Source organism: Lontra canadensis, unplaced genomic scaffold (assembly GCF_010015895.1).
Source record: "Lontra canadensis isolate GAN:19392208 unplaced genomic scaffold, GSC_riverotter_1.0 scaffold36, whole genome shotgun sequence".
Taxonomy (NCBI): domain Eukaryota; kingdom Metazoa; phylum Chordata; class Mammalia; order Carnivora; family Mustelidae; genus Lontra; species Lontra canadensis.
This window is the reverse complement of record NW_022631030.1, coordinates 6,666,424-6,693,239: the sequence shown is the minus strand read 5'-3', so window position 1 is coordinate 6,693,239 and position 26,816 is coordinate 6,666,424. Positions and strand designations below refer to the sequence as shown.

Sequence of the window (26,816 nt, the reverse complement as noted above, 5' to 3'; positions counted from 1 at the left end):
TTCAGTAGGTCAGGACAAGGCTTGAAATTCTGCACTCCTCACCGACTCTTACGTGAAGCTGAAATTGTTGGTATAGAACATACTCTTGGGTAACAATGTTCTACGTGATCACCTGCTTTTGAACCCCAGGATGTCTGGGCTTTTAAGCTGAGGGCAAGAAATTTGGAGACAGCTTTCCATCTTTAGATAAGTACAGCAATTTCGCCTCTAATTGTAGTCACTAAGCTTATCTTTTAAAAATATCTTAGTTCCTTTCACCAACAGAACTCAAGATGCAGCCCTGTGAAAGTTGCATCTTAGAAATAGGGACACTGTGACATTGAGTGTAGTCCTAAAGACTTTTCTGGTTACAGGGACCATCCATTCCACACATCCTTGAATAGCAAATGTAAAGAGGATTCAGCCAGCAACGTGAGTGCAGGTACCAAACCCGGCTCTGCCATGCTCAGATCATTTAAGATTTCTGAGTGTCAGTGTCTAAATATATAAATCCGTAGACTAGACCCAGACCATTTCTGAGACACCTGTACCATAGAATATCCTACAGTTCTGGATCTGTCATTGAAGAGTCTCAGATGCCAGTGACTACAATCTTCCTAGCCTCCATATCCTTCTGTTTTACGACATGTCAGGGGAAATTCCCAGTTCTGTCTCCATGCTGTCAAAGGAACACGAACACAATGGTAGCACTTGCAGGTACGGTGACCACATGAGCTGCCAACACTGAAGGCCACTTTAAAGCAATGTAAAAAGTAGCCCAAGAAAACAGCAACTATTAATCCTCTTGGTCCTTCCATGTTTATAGATCGCTGGGGTAATAAAGAAGAGTAAATTAATTTCGGCCTAGTTAATGTCTAAGAACGGGGTACGTTAAAGCACTGAATATCATTCTCCAGTAGAGGTTATCTCAGTGGTGAACAGAAGGGGGTATGAGGGATATGTGAAATTCACTACCTCCTTCCCCAGTTCCTGTTTGTGCTCTTTCTAAACAAAAATTATGTGCTTCATGCTCCACCACCAACTGCAGTATGGAGCACACGAGAGCCTCTGTGGCCCTTCTCAACCCTTTTACATCAGTCACAGAACTCCCACTGTTCTGTGCTAATGCAAAATGCAATAACGTTTAGCATCAGGACATCTCGGAGTCAAGAGGTTAACGGAAAACACATCTCCCATTGTGTTCCTGCAGCTCTGATACTGTTAATGGCGAAAACACCATGGAGACAAATAGATCTCTCTTTATTCAGGAAGCTTGGAGTGAAGAGAAAATATATATGACACCTTTACAACACGAGAGCCCTCTCTATATGGTGCATTAAGGAAGGGCGGAGGAGGAGGAGGGTCACGCGACATCGTGTTTGATAGGGCTTGAGACTCCTCTGGATGGAAAATTCTGTCTCTTCCATTTTCTTTCTGTTGCTTTAGTAAATAGTTCCAGTTCTGGTAGGAGGAAGTGAGATTTAACCTTTCAAGGGACAAATTCAGGGTAAAGGACTTCATGGGGTATTTTCTCAAATGTGACCAGATTGCTCTATGAAGACGTAGATGCCTCTTTCTTTCCTATCCTACCTTTGTGCAAGCTTGTCCTTACCTGTTGTGTGCTTCAGATAGATTGTGGGCCAATATGCTTATAAAAGGGAACCAAGGCAAAAACACACAAAAAAGGCAGAAAAATGCATTATAGTTTTTCTGAGATTTCACTTGAAAATTACCCAAAAGTAGACTGTGAGTTTTATATGGCCATATAAAGATCATATGGAAATGTATTTATATGGTCTTATTTTCCATTCACTTGAGAAAGTCCCTCAGGAAAATCTTTGTCAAGGACACTTCCTGTTCCTATAGAACATTCTTTCCCCAGTTTTATTGAGATATAATTGGCATACACTGCTGTAGAAATTGAAGGCATACAGCATAATGGTTTGGCTTACACATATTATAAAATGGTGACAGTAACAAGTTTAGTTAGCATTTACTGTCCTGTAGATATAATAAAAAAGAAAAAAAAGAAAATCTCCTTGTGGTGAGAACCCTATAGAACTTTAAAAAAGAAATTTGTTCTATAGTTTCTGAATTGTCATTGGAAACTAAATTTAGGATGCTCCATTTCTTGAGGATTTAAAGACTTTTCAGTCTGGTAAAAAAAAAAAAATTCTCGTTCAGGTATCCTTTTGAGGGGTTATCTATAGAGTTTAGGGGCACAAAATCATGATCAAATATTCTGTGTCATGATGTATAGTCTCTGAAACATTTGGAGGGTGTAAGTTATTGATTACTGCCCACTTCTGTCCGGTGACTACACCGGCCTTAGTGGGAGTTGGCGGGGAGGGAAAGAGTGGCCTGTGCCTCCAGCTTTCACACCGAACTGGACATTTTTAGACCTGTTTTCCAGCCGCCCTGGTCCATTGTGATACTAGTACCCTAATTGTTGATTCAGTTGCATCAAGGGCAGCCAAATTTCATGTATAAAAGTTCCCCAAGTCCAGGAAGGAGGGAAAGGAATTCCAGAATGACTCATTGTTTAATGAATAAGGCCCCAAGTGTTCTGCGGTTGCCATTTTTAAACTTGAATAAAATGTATAGAATTCAAATCATAGCTTGCATTCCAGATTGGGGCAGATGAGGATCAACGGTGGGGCGGCACGCTACAGCATTATGCCACGTCTCGTCAGCTGCTAATAAGCAACTTCAGAACCTAAATGGGGCACTCACGATGTGTGCTCTGAATCCTCCAAAGGTTTAAAAGTCTTTTAATCTATTTGTAGCTTTTTATTATTGAGTAATGAAGTGCTGTTAAATATTGGAACCAATATGCAAAACACATATTAAATCAAGCATAATTCAAGGAGAATAGATCCCCGAAGACCGAACAGAAAAGTACAAAATGAATTTACAGGAAGTAAACTTCCATTGGGGGTGGGAGGGAGAGTAAACTTTTTATTACCTTTCATGACCAAGAAACAGAGTTTTCTGGTTAATCCATAGCGTTTTTCTCAAAATGGTCATGTATAATAGACATGAATGACCAGTTTAAAAAAAATACTCTATTTTGCTTAAAGCTAAGATTGTTTGGAATACAATGTAATATTTCTTCCAGATTTATAAATCATTTTGTGTCTCAGCACACATTCTGCCTCTGATTTATCTTTAATCTCAGTTATTCCCCTAGCTCATGCTTTGAAATTACCTTGCACTTCAAGATCAGCACCGTCAAGCTACATTAATGTCGTATACTTAGGTGACGTGTGGAAATGCCAGTTATAGGCCTCAGCTTGGCAGAATACTGGTTAAACTACAGTTTAACCAGTTTATGTCCTATGGCTTAAGTTGGAACTCAAGTTAATGTTGACTGTGATCTCATCTAATGAGAAAGTGCCAAAATACTCTGTTGCCAGTTAACCCTACCCTTCACCGATCTACCAAAACATTTCCTTCTGAATATAGCACATACATTATCCTGTGAACTTGTGTGGTTCTAAATTTGGCCTGCTCTGTTGGTTGCTCTCTGCCTTGCCAGATCTTCCCCGTACCTTTGTTCATCCTGGTCTGTGTTCTCAGAGATTGTTAATCAGGGGCTGTCTCAACAGTCTCTTTGGCCCTTTGGCTTCTAACTGTGTTTCGCCAAGAGGAGGCACCAGCAGGACACCCCAGGGAAAGTGGGATAGAGGTCTGGTACCTCATCCCCCTGACCATCTTCCTGCAGGCCATGGGGTTGACCTGGCTTTGTTCCCTACTGAAGGCTGTGGCCACTCTGACGGCTCTAGGTCTCCCTCTAGCTTCTGGTAACCACCCCCCGCCCCCTGCCATTCCCTCACACCTCACCTTGGTGATGACTTTACCCTTCTGTTAGTACTTGGACATTTATGCGTCTTAATGCCTTTCTTAACTCTGCCCAATCTTCACAAATAATCCTTTCACTGAACTTCCCTCTGTTTCCCCATCTGAGTGTGTTACTTTCTTGTCTGGACTCTGATTTTCTAGTTCAAGTTAACAGAAGCAAGATAACAGAAATTAGTCACTCATTTTCCATCCTGTGTGGGAGATGAGGGATGGGGGAGTAGATAGTTATCTATTATTACGGAAAAATCTATAAACTATCTTTAGTAGACAAGATAGTTATCTTTTCCGTAATACTGTAAGCTCTAGAAGGGCAGGGACCATATCTAATACCTCCTTTATAATTCTTTACAGCACCTGCAAAGGGCTCAGCTCACAGTGCGTGCTCAGTGCACATGGAGAGTCTCACTGAGTTCCTCTGAAATCCTCAAATTTGTTATAGGCTTAAATGGAATGTAAGTGCTTGACTTAGGATGTGGACTTCAAGAAGTCAAGGACCACACTATTTTTTAAAACAGCATTTATAATATAATCTAATCTCCCATGACACGAATATCAAACCCACTCTGGAAATTCTAACTCCATAAAAATAGAAGACTTACGTCATGGGTTAGGTTGGTTCATGTTTAGTAGACAAGAAATAATTCTACTTAAAATGTTTAGATCTCATTTTCCTTTTGCATTACCTACTTACCCTCTACTATACGTTAGTTTTCCTACTTGTGCTATTTTTTTGAGGGGGGTATTTATTTATATGGCTTTCTCCATAGCAATGAGGTTGAGACTAAAGAGTAACATTGACAATTTTCTGAATATAATCTGGGTGGAGGGAACCTAGAGTGTGTGTCTGAAATAAGGATTTAAGAACTTCAGGACAAAGGGAATGGTTACCAGAACATGTATCTTCACTATTTTCTTTGGGGTTCCTTTTACTGATTTGCTCCTTGACTTTCGCTCTAATGCCAAAGCTCTCCCTACTTTAAATTTCAAAATTACTCCCAACTTCAGGAAATGTAGGACCTGGGAGCGGAAAACACTTTGATCTGTAAAGTAGTCCGTTGTTAATATCCTAGTGTGTTGTATTTATTTTCCACTTTGAGAAGATCAGGGTTTTCATTTCTACTTGCTCTGAAACTGGTGAAAATAGATTAGGAAAAAGTTAAGAAGAGCTTGCCTTTTGACTTTCTTTACTGAAAGGAAACTGCCTGGCTAGTTCAAAGAGCAGATGCCTTACTGTTCTTATTTTACAAACAAGATCATTTCTTCAACAAATGGAGGCAGCTGGAACATGGTCAACTCAGATAAGTTAAGCTTTGTGTCTCCCTGATAAGTGAAACTGTTTAATGATAATTTTACTCGTCCACTTGGGAAGTGACCAAAGCACTATTCGATAAGTTAAAATTTTTAAAAAGCGTGGAAAATACTTTTGCCAACTGTTTCTTCTTGGCCTCTTGGCAAAGATCAACAGTTACATTCCCTATCTGGGGACTATCTCTTGTGGGCCAGACCGGATGATCTAATAGGTCTTTATAATCTCTAAATACTGTGACTTTTATCCCCAAGTGAACTACATAGTTTATTTACATAGAAACACATTCACAGGCTTAAGGAAATGCAGTATGACTAATGCTAAGGAAAGTGAGCCAGAATGACTCAAGTGACTTTTTTTTTCTAAATAGGATAAGTAAATTAAAATCATAGACATTCCCTCTAGTTCCCTTCCAGCATCTCAGTATGTAGATTCGAGATGTCAGAATTCCCCAGTAGGTGAATTATTTTTCTGCCACCAGCAAATTATAAACATGTTGTCCTGTTAAATCAGTAAACCTTTGTCGTACTTATCAAGAAAGCTCTTCAACGGAGATTTGGTTTAATTGTTGTTTTAATTTTACATTCTATCCTAGGCACATGGGAAATTAAAATGTTGGGAATGATAGAAAAATAAAAATTGCTGGAAAAATACAAGCATGATAAATAAAGCATAATCACTCTGCATTTCAACTTTATTAAGAATGTGTTTTTGTGCCTTGGGCTACATTTATCGAGGCAAATGAAGCATTGGGAGGAATCTCAATTTTTTAATAAAAAAAATTGTTTCCTCGGGATCGTGTTGGCAAAGACAGTGTTTTTAAGGAGTCTTTTTTTCCCCCCTCTGTGTTATACAAATATTTTATGTTTTCTACATCAGGTGATACTTTGAATTGTCTATCTGGGACTAAAAATAAGTGGCTTTGTTGTTGTTGACTTTTTTTTTAATATATAATTTATAATTTGCCCCAGGGGTGCAGGTCTGTGAATCGCCAGGTTTACACACTTCACAGCACTCACCATAGCACATACCCTCCCCAATGTCCATAACCCAGCTGCCCTCTCCATATTCCCCTTCCCCCAGCAACCCTAAGTTTGCTTTGTGAGATTAAGAGTCTCTTACGGTTTTTCTCCCTTCCCATCCCATCTTGTTTCGTTTTTTTTCTTCCCTACCCCCCAAACCTCCTACTTTGCCTCATTGATTTTTTTTTTTTTAATCAAATCTCCCCCATACACGACTTTGGGTCTCCTTAAAAATAAATACAGGGACGGTCAAGAGATCTTACTTCCAGAGGACTTAGAGTTTCTCAGCTGATTACTTGCTCAACTTTCTCTGGCATACGCAGGTTCAACTAATGTGGTTAAGAGATAGCAAATAAGAAGGCAGATGTCAAAACCCTAGTATTACCCATGAATTGTGTTCCTAAGCCAGTTGGGTAAGCTTCAGGCTATTTATTGTTCAGAGGAGGTGTCTAGATGCTGATCCTTTCAGATAAAAATGGTCATAGTGAGGAATTCTGTCTGGGGACTTGATGATCAGTCCCTTCTATGGTGCTTTCTGCTTCCCCAGTCCCGATTTATCATCTAAAAGTCCATTCTAGTTCAGCACTGAGGAGAAAGGCCATATAAATACAGTGCATTACTTTCTGACATCCCGTAACTTAGTGCACAATTGATCACGTTGCTTATCCTTAATTGAAACCATTTCTTAAAAGATGATAATTTTTCTGTGGGCTCTCTTGGAGTATATGGTACAAGTTCCAGTAAGTCACTCCCAACCTTCACTGTGTCAGGTGAAGACATCTCTCAAGTCACTTCCCACAATAAATTCAATATGAAACGTCCCATATATGCCTCATCCCGCAGTCTTAAGGGTAAGGGAGAAAGAGTATCACTCTCTTTAGTGCCTTTTACTCACTTATCTCAGTTTGGTGGTTCTTCACACTCTACCATGATTTATCTTTCATCTCAATTACTCTCATAGTTCATGCTTTGAAATCACCCGAAAATTCAGATCCCCGCTGAGGGCCGGGTTCACGCTTGAGGGTATGTTTGTTTTGACTGTTTGTGTCCTCTAAAGCCGAGCTCAAAGGTCACCTTCTCCCATTCTGTTTGCCTCTCACCTCCCTCAGGCAGCTCTTCCTTTTGTGCTCCTGTAACACTTTCTTCAAACAGCCAGCATATCATTAGATGAGTGTTATACATGTCTGTTCTACTGAGAGCTTTGGTGAATTCTTTGATGGGACGGACATCATTTCAATCATCCTTTTATTCCCAAGCTGACACATAATAGTTGCTTAATAAGTGTTGGCTCACTTGAACCAGATTTTCTTTCAGTAAACAATTTTGACAGGCCTGTGATTTAGGAAATGTGAAACTCAGCTAAACATTTGCACCCCATGTTTAAGTTCCGTATTGTATTCAGAAGCATCTACGGGCTTTTTCCCATTCACTCCACTATTGTTTCAGGGCACAAGATTGGCTCTGAAATAGATTTAACAGCCAAGTGAAAATAGGACACCGTTAAAACTTGGCTTTTGAAAAGTTTTCTTAGGATATTGGGAGTTCCCAGAAACTCAAGTGTTTGGTAAACTGTGGATACGCGGTAGAAGACCGGAAGAGAAATATTTTAATGCTTATCAGAACAGAATTGATAAGAAACTGTATTACTCACGTGCAATTTCACTGCAATGGGATGAAACTTACTGGGGAGGAAATCTCCCTTGACGAGATCTGCCCTTTTATGCATTGTTTATTGAGTGTGGATAAAACCATCATGGTCATGAAGATGATGAATGGCTTTGCTTTGATGTGACTGAGCTTCCCCAGTTGTCATAGCTTCCTACTGAGCCACATTTTTACTATAGTTTTTGAAGTTTTTTTGAACTGAGGAATATGTTTTACAATGGTGGTGGTAGTGATAGTCATGATGGTGATTCGTTTCATTAGTATTTGTTGTGCAAATGGAATAAACAATGAGTACTGAGTTCCTTTTTTCACTTTTCAAAATTAAGAAGTCCTTCTAATTAAGTTCTAATTAAGTGAGGTACTATCACAGTATCAATGGCATCTAACAGTGTTTGTTCAATATATAAGTTCATTGAATACATTTTGTTCATATATTACCTTTTATTTTTGAATCCCAGGAAGGAAATAAACACATCTCTCTGTCTGAAAGACAGTACAACCCTGTCAGTACAACCCTGACCAGAGAGTTAATGTTATAATAGTCAACTTTTTGGTTTTCCTAATCAATTTCATTTCACTTTATCAAATAATTGTTAATTTATGGTTCTTTTCTCTTTTCCTCTATGTCTCTCTCAAGTTTTAATTTATCAATGATTAATATCAGTAATTGATCAATAATTAACATCAATAATACTGGCCATTAACAATGTGTTGTACTTGCTCAATTTTCTCTGTTGTACATGGATTTTATATATATATATGTATGCATATATATATATATATTCATTCCTCATATCCATTCATTCAGCTGATAAATAGTACTTTACGGAGCACTTATGTTAGGTGCTATGGTAAAGGCAAGATAGATATGATATTTCTGCCTTCAGAGATCTTGAAATATAGTGAAAGGAATAAAATAATTATAAAATGATTACTTCACAAATACAGATTCATTAAATATATTTCCAAAGGGCTACAGCGAGTCAGAGGAAGAGGATATTTCCAACTACAGAATTGGAGGAGGCTTCAATGAAAGAGATGTATTTTGAGCTTGGGCTTGAAGAATGGGCCAGATTTTGAGGGACAGAGTCTCGGGATGAAATATTCCTGATAAAGGGAGAAGCGTGAAGAAGGGACCCGATTAGCAAGAAGTAGGACTTATTTGGGAATGGAAATAGTCCATTTGGGCTTAGACAAATTAGAAAGAAGAAAAAACTTTACAGGTAATCAGAAATCAGTTCGTAGAGGGATTTGAATGCCATGTAAAGGTGTTTGGAGTTTTGCCAGGTAGCGATGGGGAGCAGGTAGGTTGATTAACTGTCTACTTTAAGATGATTAATCAGCATGTAAAGTGGACAGGACGGGATGTAGGGAGACTAGTTAAGAATTTATTACCATAGACTTAGGTGATCCCTGTATCAGTCTGAATAGAGGCTTGGCAACATGTGTAGAAAGGAGGGAATGCTTGGCATGTCCTGTCTGTGCAATTGGGATTCAATAGTGGATGAATCAGAATAAGGAGGACAAATACTTGCTGAAGGTTAATTAAGTAAATTAATTTATTTTGGACTTAAGCAGTATGGTCTTGTGCATTTTCCCAGGAATATCTGGGAGGCCAGGGATAGAAGCAGGGGGGAAAATGGTGATCACTCAGGAGCATAGTTTGGAAAATGAAAAGCTGTAAAAGGTCAGAAGATAATAGATCCTCGGGTTCTAGTGAAAGCATCATTGAAATGACTTGACCAAAGTTACTGACAAAATGGAACTCAAGCGGAAGTAGAGCTAAAAGAGAGTGATAAGCTGGGGGGTCCAAAGGGATTTTGAAGTCTCTTCGTCACACATGGAAATCAAGTGTGTCCAATACAAGGGAGGACTGGGTAGGCGACAAGGGAAGAGATTTCCTGAGGGAGGAGCCATTCCCGAAGGTGAGCTCACGTGGTGGCCATGTGTGTTGTTGACTACACTGGAAATGAAAGGAGATTAATATCATTGGATTTGATGAGGTCTGGGTACTGGAACGGCCTTCAGACAGCAAGGAAGGAAAGACTGTAGCTGAGACAGAACTAAATTATAGAACTGAAACACCTCCACATGGAATGGAAGTTCAGAGACAAATGTCCATGAACTGTCTCCATCTTGAAGAAAACTGGGATACAAAGACCAGGACAGTCTTTTTTTTTTTTAAAGATCTTATTTATTTGACAGAGAGAGATCAGAAGTAGGCAGAGCAGCAGGCAGAGAGAGGGGGGGAAGCAGGCTCCCCACTGAGCAGAGAGCCCGATGTGGGGCTCGATCCCAGGACCCTGAGATCATGACCTGAGCCCAAGGCAGAGGCTTAACCCACCGACCCACCCACGCGCCCCAGACTGGGACAGTCTTAATGAAGAAGCCCCATTCTTGCCACCAGGCTCTGATATGTAGCAAATCCTCAGCTGCTTTCACATTTTTCCAAGAGTTCAATTTGTCACTTCAAAAATGCAAGTAATGTACTTATTCCCTTATTCGCTTAAGGCAAAGGTACCCTAAGTTCACAATCACGGGACATGTTCAAGGGTGCAATCAATACTCATTTATGAATTCCATATTTTCAAATTTGCCAACTCATTAAAATGTATTTATATTTATACACCCAAATGAATACTGGCAATGCTTTTGTGGTCACTTGTAGACATGCACAGAGCATCGAAAATTTATGTCACCCAATTCACACGTTCCCAGCTGAGGTCAAACAAGGTGATGTTCTGCCTTCTCGTTTCAGCTCTCAATCTGTGTCCTTTTCGAGGTCTGTTTAGTGTCACATTTTTTGCAGTTTTGCACTTTTTTGTTGATGATTTCACCATTTAAAATGGCCCCCAAATGTAATGCAGAAGTGCTGGCTAGTTCCTAAGCACAAAAAACTGTCCTGTGCCTTATGGAGAAAATGCATGTGTTAGATAAGCTTCATTCAGGCAGGAATTATAGCTGTTGGCTGTGGGTTCAATGTTCATGTATCAACAATATATACTAAATAAGGTGTCTTTAAACAGGAACACACATAAGTCAAGGTTATGTATTGATCAGTTGACGAAAACATGACCAGAGGCTTGCAGGAAACTCTCTCTGTATTTGCCCTGGGAGCAGTTCTTTGGTATTCACTAATTCCGTGTTTGGGGGCAACTCTGTAGATCTAACTACTGCAAATAACAAGAATCAAGTGTACCTTGTTTGTTTGGGTTAAAGGTAGCTGTTTTAGTTGTTTCAGTCTCCACTCAAATTCTTTATCACTAATGACCATTTCCTCTTCAATGTGTATAAACTTTGCATAGATACGATTCTCTTGTTAATTGGTTGATGAAAACCCAAAGATGACTTAAATTTTTATTTTGAAGGAATTTTAGACTTATAGACAACTTACAAAATAATTGTACAGTGTTCATCTGAATTTCCCTAACGTTAACATTTTTATAACCGTCGTATAATGATCAAAACTGGGAAGACATTGTTATAATGCTACTAACTAATCTTCAGACTCTGTTAGAATTTTTCAACTTGTACCTCTAAGGCCAAGGTCCAACCCAGAATCCTACATTCATTCAGTGTCATGTTTACTGTTTCTTTCAGTTTGTGACATTTCTTCAGTCTTTACTTGTCTCCCATGACCCAGACACTTTTAGTGGTTACTAATGGTCAAATATTTTGCAGACTCTCCCTCAGGTTTTTGTTTTTTTTTTAAGATTTTATTTATTTATTTGAGAGAGAGAGAGAATGAGAGAGAGAGCATGAGAGGAGAGAGGTCAGCAGGAGAAGCAGACTCCCTGCTGAGCAGGGAGCCCGATATGGGACTCCATCCCAGGATTCCAGGATCACAACCTGAGCTGAAGGCAGTCGCTTAACCAACTGAGCCACCCAGGTGCCCCTGTCCCTTAGTTTTGATTAACGTGATATTTTCTGATGATGAGATTGTGGCTACTTATTTTTGACAAGAATTCCTCAGAAGAGATGATGACATCATATTGGGGTCAACGATGTCAATATGTCTTACTGGCAATGTTACTTTTGATCACTTGATTAAGGTAGGGTCTGCCATGTTTCTTCACTATAGAGTTACAGGATTTCTCTTTGTAATAAGATTTTTTTTTAATGTTAAAATTTTCTAGAGTACTTTGCAGTCTATCTAGAAGCACAGCATCACTAATCAGTTCAGTGCTGAGCACAGTGATAAGCACTTGGCTTAATTTTATATGGTAACTTTTTGTTCACCAGGAATGGACAGTCTAATTGGGGAGTTAGCTATGGCACTCATTAAACAACACTATACAAGGAAAGATAAGGAGAAGTACATTGTGGCAAATGGTATGGCACAGAATATAAAAGCTATAGGAGTAGAGACATAATCTTGTGGAAAGTGGTAACGCATGCAGGCTTTGAAGGGCAGTAGGACTTTTCAAGGTGGAAATTTATAATTCAGCGCAATATATTGAGTACCTTAGTTCCTTGGGAACTGTGCTAGAAGCCAGGAATATAGAGATAAAAAACAGAATTTCTACCTTCAAGGAGTTCCCAGTCTCAGTGAGACAGAGATGTCTGATTAGAGACCACATACAATCAGCGCTGTAGAGACAGGTGAGCAGAGGGTATGATGGGTGTGGGAGGAGCAATATCACACCTTAGTGGTTCAAAGTCAACCATCTTCAGGTTGTCTACACTCTCCACACTCTAAGAATGCCCCCCCCCAAATATATTCCTGTGTTGTTGTCACTCAGTCAACATTGGAACACTTTGAGTCACAAGAAGTTAACTTCTCATTCCACCAGTGGGTCTAGTTCCTCCCTCTGCTGCTGCAGGGAATCATTGTGCTCCCTGGCTTTTTGGGTCATTTGGTTTTGTTTTGGGATAGTCCTAAAAGAAGAGATGTTATATCTTTTCTTTTCTTTTTTTTAAAGATTTTATTTATTTATTTGACAGAGAAAGATCACAAGTAGGCAGAGAGGCAGGCGGAGAGAGAGGAGGAAGCAGACTCCCTGCCGAGCAGAGAGCCCGATGTGGGGCTCGATCCCAGGACCCTGAGATCATGACCTGAGCTTAGGGCAGAGGCTTAACCCACTGAGCCACCCAGGTGCCCCACATCTTAATGTCCTCTTTTCAAGAGAAACATGAATAAATCTAATACTATATTTGATTTCTAGACCCTTCACAATTCAGCATGTTGGCTTGGTTTGTGTTTCCCTTATAAATAGTCCATTCCCCCACACCCTAATCCTCACCCTCATCCTGATCTCCTCCCCTGGAAATATTTTAAAATAATTGTACTAGGAGGTCTCTCCCACCCAATTCAGTTGGGGTTTTGAACCTAGCATTCAAAAAGTATTTGGTGCTCTTCATTTTGACCTCTTATGGGAGTTCTCTTTGAACTTTGATCTTGTTGTCTGGCACAGCTTTTATTTCCCCTCCCTTTTAATGTCTGAAGATTTGATAAGAATATAATCTATTTTTATCCAAGAATTTAATAAAATAAATGAGACAGGGTCAAGAACAGAGCTTTTGGGCAAACCACGTATGTCTGATCATTTCACAGTATGGAAGGCTCCCACCTGTACTCTCATGCAGCTTCCATGTCTCTCTTGGGAGGGAATGCTTGGTAAGGGAAGAGCAGGGTGTGCTCATTGACGGTGTTGAGTCTGACCCAGCTAGAGCCCAAGGTAGCATGTTGGCCAGCAGTTACAAATCAGGTTATACTTCCAGGAAAATGGCTTACAGTATGTCATATTCTAAATGCCAGCAAGAGTCATTATGGCTAATGACAATAATTCTCTAATGTTATACTGCCTGTGTGGTTTTCTCACATGCATGGTCTTATGGATATGAAATGGCATAAGTTGTTAGTGAAAACTTTGGGTTAGGGAATGATAAAATAAAAGCAAAATTTAAAGCAGAATATTCAGGGTCCTCAAATAGCACTGGGTGGTTGAGTTGGTTAAGCATCTGCCTTTGGCTCCAGTCATGATCCCAGAGTCCCAGGATTGAGCCCAACATAGGGCTCTCTGCTCAGCCCTTCCTCCACTCGTGCTCTCTCTCTCTCACTCTCTCTCTTTGAAGTAAATAAATCTTTTCTTTCTTTCTTTTTTTTTTTTAAAGCAGATTATGTATTCTGTTAATGGAACTCCAGATGGACTGGAGGGGGAAGAAACTGGAGAGAGGGAGGCCAGTAGGGAAAATGCCGGAGTTATCCAGGAGGTGAGGAGGCGAAGGACTTAGTCAAAGACAACAGTGAAAAGTGAGGGGAAGGAAGAGATAAAAGACACATGTCCACAGAAGAGCAATAGACTTTATAACTTTTGTAAAAATGGACTTGGGAAGGGGAGCAGAGGGGCAAATCAAAGATAACTTATACCTTCTAAATCTGGAAGAACAATGGCTCAGTAGACGGGAGGAAAAAAGGAATCAGTATGGGGAATGCTGTTTGGCCGAGGTTGGTTTTCCTGTTTTTGTGTGACTCAGTGGTGATGAGAAACAAGAGTATCCCAGAGGGGAGCCCAAGACTATAGAGTTGTCATCCATTAGTAGGGAGAGAAGGGTTTCTGTGGAATGCCGTGTTAAAATAGAAACTTAAACAGCTTCCTTTGTGGTATGGCAGAATCATAGGATCACGGCAGTTGTCAACACCCCGTTGGTTTTCTGGCTCATAGGTGGATTATTGCAAAAGTACTAAGTATTGTTTCTGATTGAATCAAGGATCTCTTAATTTTGCAGATCCTCTTAATATGTTGCAAATGGCAAATGTGGTTATGAAAACCTTGGACATGGAGGTTGGCTAAGACAGATTATGTCCACATCATAGCATGAGTCATAGGAATAAAATCTTGGAAATCCTGTTTCTGAACCATCAGCAGAGATTCTAACACAGCTATCTACCTACTTCTAAATAGAACATTCTGCTTTTCTTCTTTCAAGGAATGTTCAATTTGTAGTCTCTCTACACCCACTAAAAAATGAGTGCAAAGAGAGGATGAAAAAATAATAACTTGGAACCCCATTAATCATCCTTTAGAGAAGATGCTGTTATTAAGCTCGTGTTCATTGTCATCACCAGACAGTCATTAAGCACCTGACTGTGCTTATGCATGGGGCACATGTCACACAGCTGGCCCTCTCTGATGTAGACCCCACATGTAAAAGCAAGAGAGAACAAAATGTACAACAGCCACATCAAAGTAGTAAATGAGCCCCTTTTCAATGACGTTAGCAGTTCCTCACCTATCCCGTTTTATCAAGGAACAAAGTCCTCTATGAAAGAAAATGCTTATCAGAATAAAAGCTATCTATCCAGGTATCACAACACGCTTCTTAGGGTTTCCAAACAGTTTTCTGCCCCTAACCCACTTGGTGGCTAAGGGTCACCTTAGGAAAGGACCCGTGTTGTATTCTACGCCCTCCTAAAGTCTTTCTTTGCTTTTTGCTTCTTGGTCATCTTAGTATTCACGGTTGGCAGTTACCTCCTTCTGTCTTCTGGTGCTTTCTTTCCCTTCCATTGCTCCCCTGTGTCACTTAGAACCTGTGTCTCTGAAGCATTGACCTGGGGAAGCAGTTAACCAAGATCGAGGGAAATGGTAAGTGAAATGGGTCAGTATACAGTTCTGAGTGGGGCTCTCAAATACAGGCGTAGAGTGTTGTGGAGACATCCAGCTTGCTACATGGAATGTCCAAAAGCACACGCTCTGCTCAGTGCTATAAGCTGGGTGCTGGGAGGTTGAGGTGGAAGAAATACTGACCTCAGGGTCAGGGAGCAGGGTGTGTTGCTCTCTTTACAGTATCGATTATTAGGTCACAAGTTAGTGTGTGTTTTAGGGATGGAAAGTGAAGTCTAGTTTCTGGAAAGTGGAGAAATTATAAACTTTCCCATAATCAATCATGTGCAATAGAAATTAAGCTTACTGTGGAATTATAAAAACAAAGATAAGTATCATATTCCCATCCTGAGAGCCTTCTCTCAAAGGGAACCCTGCTGCACTGTTGGTGGGAATGCAAGCTGGTGCAGCCACTCTGAAGAACAGGATGGAGGTTCCTCGGAAAGTTGAAAATAGAGCTACCCTATGACCCAGCAATTGAACTACTGGGTATTTACCTTAAAGATACAAATGTAGTGATCCGGAGGGGCACCTGCACCCCAATGTTTATAGCAGTAATGTCCACAATAGTCAAACTATGGAAAGATGTCCATCAGCAGATGAATGAATAAAGAAACTGGTGTGTGTGTGTGTGTGTGTGTGTGTGTGTGTGTGTGTGTGTGTGTATATATATATATATATATATATATATATACAATGGAATACTATACAGCCATGAAAAACCCCTAAATCTTGCCATTTGCAATGATGTGGGATAGAACTAGAGGGTATCATGCTGAGCAAAATAAGTCAGTCAGAGAAAGACAAGTATCATATGATCTCTCTGACATGAGGAATTTCAGAGGCAGGGTGGGGGAGGTTGTGGGGCAAAGGAGAGAAAAAAACTGAGGGTTGCTGGGCAGGAGGGCAGTGTGAGGGGTGGGGTGGCTGGGATCACCCACTGGGGAGGGTATGTGCTATGGGGAGTGCTGTGAATTGTGTAAGACTGATGAATCACAGACCTGTATCCTGTAACAAGTAATACATTATATGTTAATTAAAAAGTTTTTTATTTTTTTAATTGAGGGCCTTCTCTCGAGTACACACCTATACCTACACCATTTTGTTGATTTCACTGGTGGCCATTTTTATTAAAACAGGCTAAAGTGTTGTTCATTCACTAATGGAAATACCATTGTTTTCAGTGCTTCTAAAGAGTATTGTCCCTACTAACCATGAAACAATGCCAAGAACTGAGCACTGAAGGGTAAGCTAGACACACAACCCTCAGGCAGAGACAGAAGAAAGAAACAGTCATTTTGAGGATCACAACTGTGTTTTATTATTGAAAGATTAAGAAGTACCATGATTAACTTAGAGCTTTAGGTTTTGTATTTAAACTTTTCTTTTAAGTTATTTGTGAGTCCCTAGAAATATCCAGGTGGGCTTTTCATATGTCAGGTGAATATCTTTTCTTTCTTTGCTATTTTTAGGTTTTTCTAAGAATGAACATGAAGTCATACTCTTCCTTCTCATTACTATTTCAGAGGAAAAAAATTTAAGTTTTAAAGTTTATGATGGGGGCGCCTGGGTGGCTCAGTGGGTTAAAGCCTCTGCCTTCAGCTCAGGTCATGATCCCAAGTCCTGGGATCGAGCCCCGCATCAGGCTCTCTGCTCAGCAGAGTCTGTTTCCTCCTCTCTCTCTCTCTGCCTGCTTCTCTGCCTACTTGTGATCTCTGTCTGTCAAATAAATAAATAAAATCTTAAAAAAAAAAAGTTTATGATGATTTCTAGATTGGCTATTTTCAACCGATACAGAAATAGTTTGATTGCAACCATCATTTAAATTCCCTTTAGTAATATCAAGAGAATCTGTTAGCTTGCAAATTAGAACAGTGTTTGTATTTGCAGTGGTGGCCTTGTTATTTCTCTTCAGTAGATCTGTACAGAGTACCTGAAAACACAGCATTCCCCTTTTGAACATGGTTGAACTGGAATCCAGAGAGGACTAAAGACCCAGGGTCACTCTGGGATATGGATAACATGAGACCAGCATTATCTGGAAAGAACGGAACCAGAAGTTCAAATAAGCAGGAAGGGTTTGGTGACAGGAGACTAAGGTTCTAGTACAGAGCAGTTAGGTACAGAAGAGGAACACGTTGAAGCAAATCGAGTTCTAGATTTTAAAGGTCAGGTGATTAACAGGGATATATTAACAACCAAAACTGAAAACCAGTCTTAGTAATAGAAGGTTTCCTGTCTTCTCAGTGTTCTAGGGCTTGCTGGCATAGGTGGCTCTAGGGTCTCAGAATTTGGCCACAGCCAAAGTCCAAAGAAGAATCCTGCCCCTCAGTGAGGCAGGAACAGAGAAATACAGATTGCCTCATAGTCGGTTTTATTTAAGTGGCGCCTTGAAACTGAACTTCTCTTTCTACGTTCATTGCACAGTTTCTTCCATAAACTTATGATATGGGTTGCAATATTTGGAAAACCTTTCTCTTAATCTTAGTGAAATAACTAATAATCTCAGGAAAAATTGGGAGAATTCAGTTCTAAGTAGGATCCCACTAAACCATGAGAAGAAACAACTTTTGAGAGAGTTTTTTTAGAATAGCTCCCTGGTACCCGAGACAGCATCAATGCAGATATTCCAGTATCTGGGTAGGAGGCCATCAAACTTGATCTGTAAGCGGCCAGAGCGTACATATTCTAGGCTCTATGCATCAAATAGCCTCTGTTGCAACCACTCCCCTCTGCCATTGTGGTGAGAACACAGCCATTGCCAAGAGCAAAAAGTGGGAGCCAGCAGATTTCAGGACAACAGGTAGCAGGACAGATGTGGCTCAAGAGCTGTGGCTTGCTGACCCCTAAACCAAAAGAAATTTGTTTACCACCAAAAATGTATTAAAAATAAGCCCCAGTCTTCCTCTATGTCATGAAGAGTCCTTCACCCGTGTACCACAGAACACGGAGAAATAACAAGACTCATCTGAGGTCTTCCATCCCAGAACTCCTCAACGAATATAAGTGCTCTCCCCTGTAACTTGCCATTTTGGGCAAACATTCGTAGGAATCAATCAGTCTTTGAAAGTGCGATTAGATTGTCAGTTTTCTTTCTGGGGAGAGGGATGCCTGTGTTCTTGTACTAAATGTGTCTGGTTACTTCTTAAAGACCATCTTCTAGCAATTTTCCTTTTCTGAGAGACTGGATCAAGGAGCCTCCTTCTGCCTTGATTTTCCATAGTCGGGTGCCCTTGCTGTATCTTTTTATTCTAGTTTCTCCTTGAAACCTTCAGACCGGGACCACATTTACCCACCACTTGTTTATCTTTTGTGTGTTTGGTTTTTGTTTAGACAATAGTTGGCTCTCCATTGACTGCACTCCTCGAAAGCAGTGGCATAGAAAATCCAGAAACAATGCAGTATCCCCAAGTCACTGCTATTTTGGAACGCTTTATGTGATTTTTTTTTTTTTTTGGTGGAACACATTTACTTTGGTAATTGTATCCTTCCCAACCTAATATTAAAATCAACTCTAATTTCTGGAGTAAGTGAAGTAACATAGGAGCATGACTCTGATTAGGAAAATCACTGGATGTGGATAACACTTATGCAGATAATAAAAGATTTGAGTATTTGAACAACCAAGTAACAGTTGGCATGTCCATCCACAAATATGTTTGGAAGCCCCACTATTTGTCATGGATACGTAACGTGTACTGAGATATTATTAGGGGCTCTCCTAGGTGTTCTCTGAACCTTTCCGACAACTGTATCTCATGAGGATATTGTTATTTTTATTTTGCAGTTTAGGCTTTGAGAGGTAAAATGACCTTGAGGGGTCTCGGAACGATACATGATTGGGATTTGTACTTGGTCATTTGGTATAGACCTAACACTCTCTAAACAGCAGCCTGTGGCTATATACTCAGGAACTCTATGCAACTCAGGAACATCATTACCCTCCTTATTTCTGGACACTGAGAGGACCACAGATATAATACAAGACAGGGTTGCTGCCTGGAGGAAATTTGTAAAGTATTTTCCACAACAAAGCATGTAGGCATTTACTCATCTGTGTCTTTGCTCCTGTGCTTCTCTTTGCATGCCCCATCTTCCCCCTGTCCATCTGCTGTCATTCTCCTCAATATGTTTAGCAAATTTATTGAGATATAATTTACATGCAACACACTACATCCATTTAAAACATACAATTGAAATAAAATAAAATAAAATATACAATTGATGCATTTTGACAGACTTGCATCTATAACACAGCCATGACCATTGACATACAAAACATCTTCATTACTTCCAGAAGTTTCCTTGGGTCCCTTTGCTGTCTGTCTTCCTCTCCACTGGCCCTAGGCAAGCTCTGATCTGCTTTTTGTCTCTATACATTGGTTTGCCTTTTCTAGAATTTTGTAGAAATGGAATCAATATGGTATATACTCTTTTGTGTCCGGTTTCTTTCATTCAGTATGAAGATTCTGAGACTCACCCATACTGTTACATGTGTAAGTGATTTGTTTCTTCTTATCAGTGAGTAATACTTCATTGTGTTGTGGGTATGTAACAATTTGTTTATCCATTTAGGAGTTGATGGACATTTGGGTTGCTTCCAGTTTTTGCCTATGATAAATGAACCTTCTATGAACACTAGCTTGCATGTTTTTGTGAGGACATATGTTATTATTTCTCTTCAATAAACCCTAGGATTAGAATTGCTGGGTCATATGGTAGATGTGTATTTAACTTTGTAAGAGACTTCTATTGTCCTCAGTGGTTTGCCATTTTGTATCCCCACCAAGAACATATGTGAATTCCAGTTTTCTGTACTCTTCTCAAAACTTGTTATGGATGGTCTTTTAAATTTAACCAATCTAATGGGTGTGTAGTAGCATCTTGTGATTTTAATTTGCATTTCCCTAATGACTAATAACTTTGAGCATCTTTTCATGTGCTTATTGGCCTTTTGTGTATCTCCTTTTGTAAAGTGTATAAATTTTATCTTTGTTATTAGTTATCATTATTATTGGGTTATAAGATGTCTTTATGGATGCTAGATACCATTCTGTTATAGGACCTGTTTTGCAAATATTCTCTCTCAATTCGTGGTGTGTATTTTCATTTTCTCCAATGTGTTTTTCAAGGAGCAAAGGTTTTACATTTTGATCAAGTCCAACTTAACAGTTGGTTCCCTTATAATTCTTTGTGTTTTTGTGTCTGATCTTTATCTTTGCCTACCCCCAAAGTTTCAAGGATTTTCTCTTAATGTTTTCTTCTAGAAGATTTATAGTTTTAGCTTTCACTTTAAGATTTGTCATTTACTTCAAGTTAACTTTTCTATAAGGTGTGAAATGAGGGTGAATGTTTATTGTTTTCTATACAGTTAGCTTGTTTTCTGTACAGTTAGCACCATTTGTTGAAATGACGTTTCCCCCATTTAGTTAATTGCCTTGGCACTTTTGTCAAAAAATTCAATTGACCATGTCATTGGGGGTCTATTTTTAGACTCTGTTCTTTCCCATTCATCTGTATGTCTGTCCTATCCTCCAATACCACACTGTCTTTATTCTTATACCTCTATAGTGAATCTTGAAATAAAGTAGTATGAAAACTCCAGTCCTGTAAAACTACTTTGAAAAGCCTAGAACCTTTGTGTTTCCGTATAAATTTTTAAATTGTCAATTTCTGCAAAAACAACCAAAACAAAAAGTGAAAGAAAGCTTGCTGAGATTTTGACTGTCAGAGTGCTTTGAATCTATAGCTCTATTTGGGTAGAATTGAAACCATAATGATACTGATATCTTCCTGTCTATGAACCCTGATATATATCTGCATTTCTTTACGTCTTTATCTTCTGCCAACAATATTTTGCCCTTTTTACTGTAAAGATCTTACACCTTGGATTAGTTTCCTAGGGATGCTGTACCAGATTTTCACAAAGAGGTTGGTTTAAAACAATAGAGATTTATTCTTGCAGTTCAGGGGACAAAAGTTCACAGTCAAGGTATTGGCAGGTTCTTTCTGGACTCTTTAGGGAGAAATCTGTTCCATGCCTAGCTTCTAGAGGCTGCTAGCAATCCTTGTTATTCCTCAGCCAACCTCTCTGCTTATCTCTTCACATGGCCCTCCCCTTCTAGGTAGCAATGTTGTCTGCTTTTCTGTCCCTTACAATGACACTGTCATTGGACTAGGGAACAGCCAAATGCAGGATAATTTCCTCTCAAGATCTTTACCTTAATTGCATCTGCATAGACCCTTTCTCCAAAAAAGGTCACATTCTGGGGTTCCAGGTAGACATACATTTTGAGAACCACAATTGAACTCACTATATGCCTATTTTTGAAAATTTATTTCCAAGTATTTTATGTTTTATGGTGTTATTATAAATGGCTTGTAATTCTTTGTTTCCAATGATTTGCTGCTTGCATCTAAAAATATAATTGATGTGTATGTATTCTTCTTCTATCTTATGATTTTGCTAAATGCATTAATTAGTTCTGGTGATTGTTACATAGATTATTTTAGGATTTTCTACATAAACAAGCACAGCAGTTATAAATAGAGGCAATTTTACTTCTTTTTCTAGTAATGCCTTTTCTTTTTTTTGCTTTATTACAATTACTAGGATGTCCAGTGAAATGGTGACTAGAAGTGATAAGTGCAGGACTTTTCCCCAACATTAGGGGGAAATAATTTTATAATTAGGCATTAAGGATGATGTTTACAGTATGTTTTCTTTACTTAATGCCTGTTACCAGATTTAGAAAGTTCCTTTTTTATTCCTTATGTGCTGAGAGGCTTTTTTTTAAAATAAAAAATGTGTATGAATTTTATCAAATAATTGTTCTGCATCTTTTGAAATAATGATGTGCTTTTTTCCATTTATCCTACTAATATGATGAATTAACTTGATTTTTAAATACAAGCCAATCTTACATTCCTGGAATAAATCCTAATGGGTGACCATTTATATATATATATTTATATTTATATGTTGCAAGATTTGATTTGTTAAAATTCTGTCAAAGATTTTTGCATTTATGTTTATAAAGGATATTGGTCTATGATTGCCTTGTAATTTGTTTTCTAATTTTGATTAAAAAAATATTCCCTCTTCTATTTTTCAGAAAGGTGTGTAAGATTAGTGTTCCTTTTTGCTTGGATATTTGATAGGAATCACCAATCATACCATTTGGACCTGGAATATTCTCTGTGGGAAGGTTTAGATAATAGATTCAATTGCTCTGAGAGATATAAGGCCACTTAGATTTTCTGTTTCATCTGTGTCAGTTTTAGCAAGTGTATTTTTCAAGGAATTTTGCTCATTTTATCTGTGTTCTGACCTAGTTATTTTATATGTTAGCCTAGATACCTTCTCCTCTTTAAACTTTCCCAGATACCCCCAACAGAAGTGACTTCACATTCTTTGTGGCACTACTTTATCTGGTATCATTTGTACTCTCCACTTTCCTTTGTGGTCGTTTGCCCATATGTCTCTTTATATTCTAAGTTAAGGGCCTTGAAGTTCAATGATTGCATCCCATGTATCTTTGAGTCTCTGACACTTTATATGGTGCTTGGCACATAATAGATACCATCCTCCCCCAATGTTTAATCAACCAATTCCATTTACCATTGTCTAATTTATAGTTACACACATGTTTCTTTCTCAGAAGACTATGAGCATCTTTTGCAAAAATGGCAAGTATTATTCAATGTTCATATTCCTTCTATGTCTTATATTTAGAATAATTTTTAAAACTATTAAATAAAATAGACCCATTGAACAGCATAGAAAAGTCAGCATTCTATAAACTCAGATAAGAGAGGTTAAATGGAAATCAGGAAAGTATGCATCAATAAAGGGAAAGAAACAGGGAACTAACATTGTTGAATGCTTACCATATGCCAGACATTATCTTAAATAATCTATATTCCTTGTTATCATTTAACCTTAAAGTAAGTAGGCATAGAAAATGTTACTGGGGCACCTGGGTGGTTCAGTTGTTTGAGTGTCTGACTCTTGGTTTCAGTCATGATTTCAGGGTTATGAGATTGAACCCCTCATCAGGTTCCACACTCAGCAGAGTCTGCTTGAGATTCTCTCCCTCTCCTTGGCTCCTCCCCCACCTGCACACTCATTCCCTAAATGAGTGCGCACCCTCATTCCCTAAAATAAATAAATAAATAAAGTGAAACAGGGTCTCCTACTTCTCCACCATCTTGCCCCTCCCTAAATCTTTTTTAAAAAGGAAAATTTTATTATCCTCATTTTATAAATCAGGAATCTGAGGTGAGGTTTCAAAAAGTTAAGTATTTTGGCAGAGTCCACAGAGTTATTAAGTGGCAGATCTGGGTTTCAGATGCAAGCCTGAATGATTCTATTGTCATCTTCTTGGTTTCAATTTTACTTTTGCCCATTTGGTTTTCTACAAGGCACTTGGTGGATTTTCCCAAGTTACCTTTAAATTCTACCTTTGCCAGAGTAGAATATTCTGTGATTCCCCGGTTAAGTGTTGGGATCACTGTAAGTTTAGGAAAAACTCCAAAGTATTCCCTGAATACTTGTTCTGCCTTTAGCAGGAAATATCCAGAAATGGCAAAGAAGATTCCAAATAGCCTTATCTCAAAGTATGCTGTGTAACTCCCTGTTGTCTCCCTCCTACTCATCAGCCTTTGTCTACAAGCTTGCCATTATTTTGATAATAGCAGATGCAACACTTCTGGATGTGGCTGATTGGTGGGTATCATTGGTTCCTGAGTTCCTGCCTACATGGCATGAGGACAATTAAGAGACCAAGGTTCTGAAAACTCAAGAAATCTTCATAGCTTCTTGTGAACGGAGAGGATATTTCCTTACAGATGATCTCACTTTTGTATATGTTCCATATTTGTTCTGTTTAGAAAGGCCTGTGGGTTACTTTGTGTAAGGCACATTCTTTCTCCTTTTGCTTTGATAAAAGATATTTGAAACACCAGATCCAATCACATAGCACCTTTGCTACTGCTAACTTAGTTGTGTCTATTTTAAGTCTCTTCTCTCTCCATATGGTAGTACTTTACAAGTCACCTAATCAGGGTTACCTATGATAATCAGGCTTTTCCCAATTAGAAATGTGCCTAATGCGCCATTTTCCCAATATATTTTAGCCAAAGAACTGGGAAGGGGAGGCAAGTTTTTCAGTAATTCCAGTCTATCCGTTGGAACAAGAAGTTTCTGAGGTCTTCCCAATGTCAAAAACAACAACATCAAAATAACAGCATTTGTTTCTTTATTTGGGTGTGATACTGTGGTCAGGAACTTGGCTACTTCACCAGAGAAATTATTTGCAATACATCATTGAAGAGATGACTTAATTCACGCTCACTATTCCCCCCTAGTCTACCATGGGAAGGGTGACACTTTCAGTATCAGAAGCACCAGACAAGGCAGCTGGATACATTTTCTGTCTCTTGAAATTCTAGTCTCTGTTGGAACAACTCCCTTAGGCAACCACAGCTCTAGGTTCTTTCTAAGAAATGAAGCTAGTACTCCCAGGGCTGTTCACATTAGGGAACAAAATCTAAAGAAGTATTCCTGCCTTTTCGATGTCAGAGATCACCATAGAGATGTTTCTCAATTTGAGGCAGAAGATATAGCTTTTCTGTGGTCTGAGCATCAAACTTGTTGAAAGGACATTGTCATGACTTAATATTAATTAATAATGTGTATTCACACAAACCTGGATCAAACGATATTCCACATGGAGGCAGGAGAGAAGGGGTTGGAATGAACACATGAACCCTTGGAAGCTGTTTTTCAGCTGGGGATTTTCGAGTAGCCACTGGAAATCAAGGGTAGTACCAAGGATAGTAGGAGTTGAGAAGAACAGAAGGCCAGGATATATCTTTTTTCTTCTACCTTACATTGTGCTTAGACAATGCCCAGTCTATATGAGAGCTACCCTATAAAAAATTGCTGAATGAATAAATGAATGAATGAACGTTTGATTCCAAACATTTTCTTACTCGGTAGCTTCAAATTGTGGTGAATTCGTTGTGTTCCATGTGGGTATTGTAGGAAGCCAGGAAAGACCTTTCTATTAGATCTTGGAAACTGAGAGCATGCCTTGTACTGCCTGGCTAGGACAAGCTTCTGGAGATTCCATTTATCCAGAGGCAGAATGGACCCTCTTCCTTGCTGCTGGAAAATTGTTGCCAGTTTCAACAAAGAGACTAAACTACCTAAGGAAACAATGTTTCCTCTTACAAGGTACAATCTTGGCTCCTCCCGCCATGGGTTGGTGGGGGGAGGGGCTGTTCTTGGAAATGTGCTCCAGAGGCTTTCTTATTTAACCAGGATACAAACTGCATTGCTACATAATTCCCCCTGCTGAGGCCCTATGAAAGGAATGAGTTGGGACAGATACAGCAAGATAGTAGGATAAATTTCGCCCATTCTTCTGGCCGTACTACACAGGAGTAAACTTGATTTCAACAAGATGACCCAATTCTTAGCATGCTTTTCTACCCACTTTGACCCATAACGCTTCCAAGTCACTGTCTGATTCACTATGTGCAGAGAAACAAAATGGAAAAAAAGACAAACTGGCCAGTAAAAAGTAAGATGACATTTAATTAAAACTAAGCTTGCAAGTTAATGGGGGGAAAGGGTTATTTTGTTTAAAAAACAAAACAAAACAAAACAAAAAAAACCCCTGTGATTAAACCTCAGGGTGGCATAGCATATCACTATCCTTTTGTGGTTTTGAGTGTATTTTATTCATGCACTGGAAGTAGATGTTTGTCATACTGTTAATAATTGTTCTACTAAATTGTACTCAGCAGTGTGCATCTCTGTAACCTTGTTTACTATTTTCTTCCTGGACTTTTTTCTTAAGCTCATTTCTGAGGGGTGGTTGGTTCACATAAGCTTTCAATTTTTAAATAACACACACAATCCGTTTTTTTCACTAGGCATCTTTGCTTAAAATGGGGAAGAATCAGATTGTGATTGTGGTGTAAATTAGTAAGTCCTTTTCTTCCCTTTACAAGAAAAGCTGTGGGTAATAGAAAAGAGAACTGAAGGAAATAAAAATTCTAAGGAGGCTTTTATGAACTCAGTCATTAGAGTAAGAAGAGCTAGCTAGCTCCATGGAGTGGGGAGAAGAGAAGAAAATGCAAACGGTTTATTTTTTTAGAGCTCTTACTTTAAGCCTCTTTAGTATCCCCCTTCTCTTCCATCCAGTATCCTGGACCCACCCAGGCCTAGTGAGAATCCAGGGCTGGAGCACTTCAGAAGCTGGAAGGGGAGTGAGAGAGAGGCTGTGGGTAGCCTTGCCTGGTCATCAGGAGAGGTCCAGGCAGAAAGGCTGCCTAGAGAGCCTCACTCTGACCTCTCTGAAACCGCAT

General features: G+C 39.2%; 1 protein-coding gene across 1 annotated transcript; it reads left to right on the top strand.

Annotated features, from left to right (window-relative positions):
* The first annotated feature begins 680 nt into the window (after positions 1-680).
* BLID (BH3-like motif containing, cell death inducer) lies at positions 681-26,031 on the top strand. Its single transcript, XM_032868991.1, is given in 3 exon segments — positions 681-696; positions 25,486-25,616; positions 25,619-26,031. Coding segments are annotated over 3 exon segments (330 nt in total). The 3' UTR covers positions 25,802-26,031.
* The last annotated feature ends 785 nt before the right edge of the window (positions 26,032-26,816 follow it).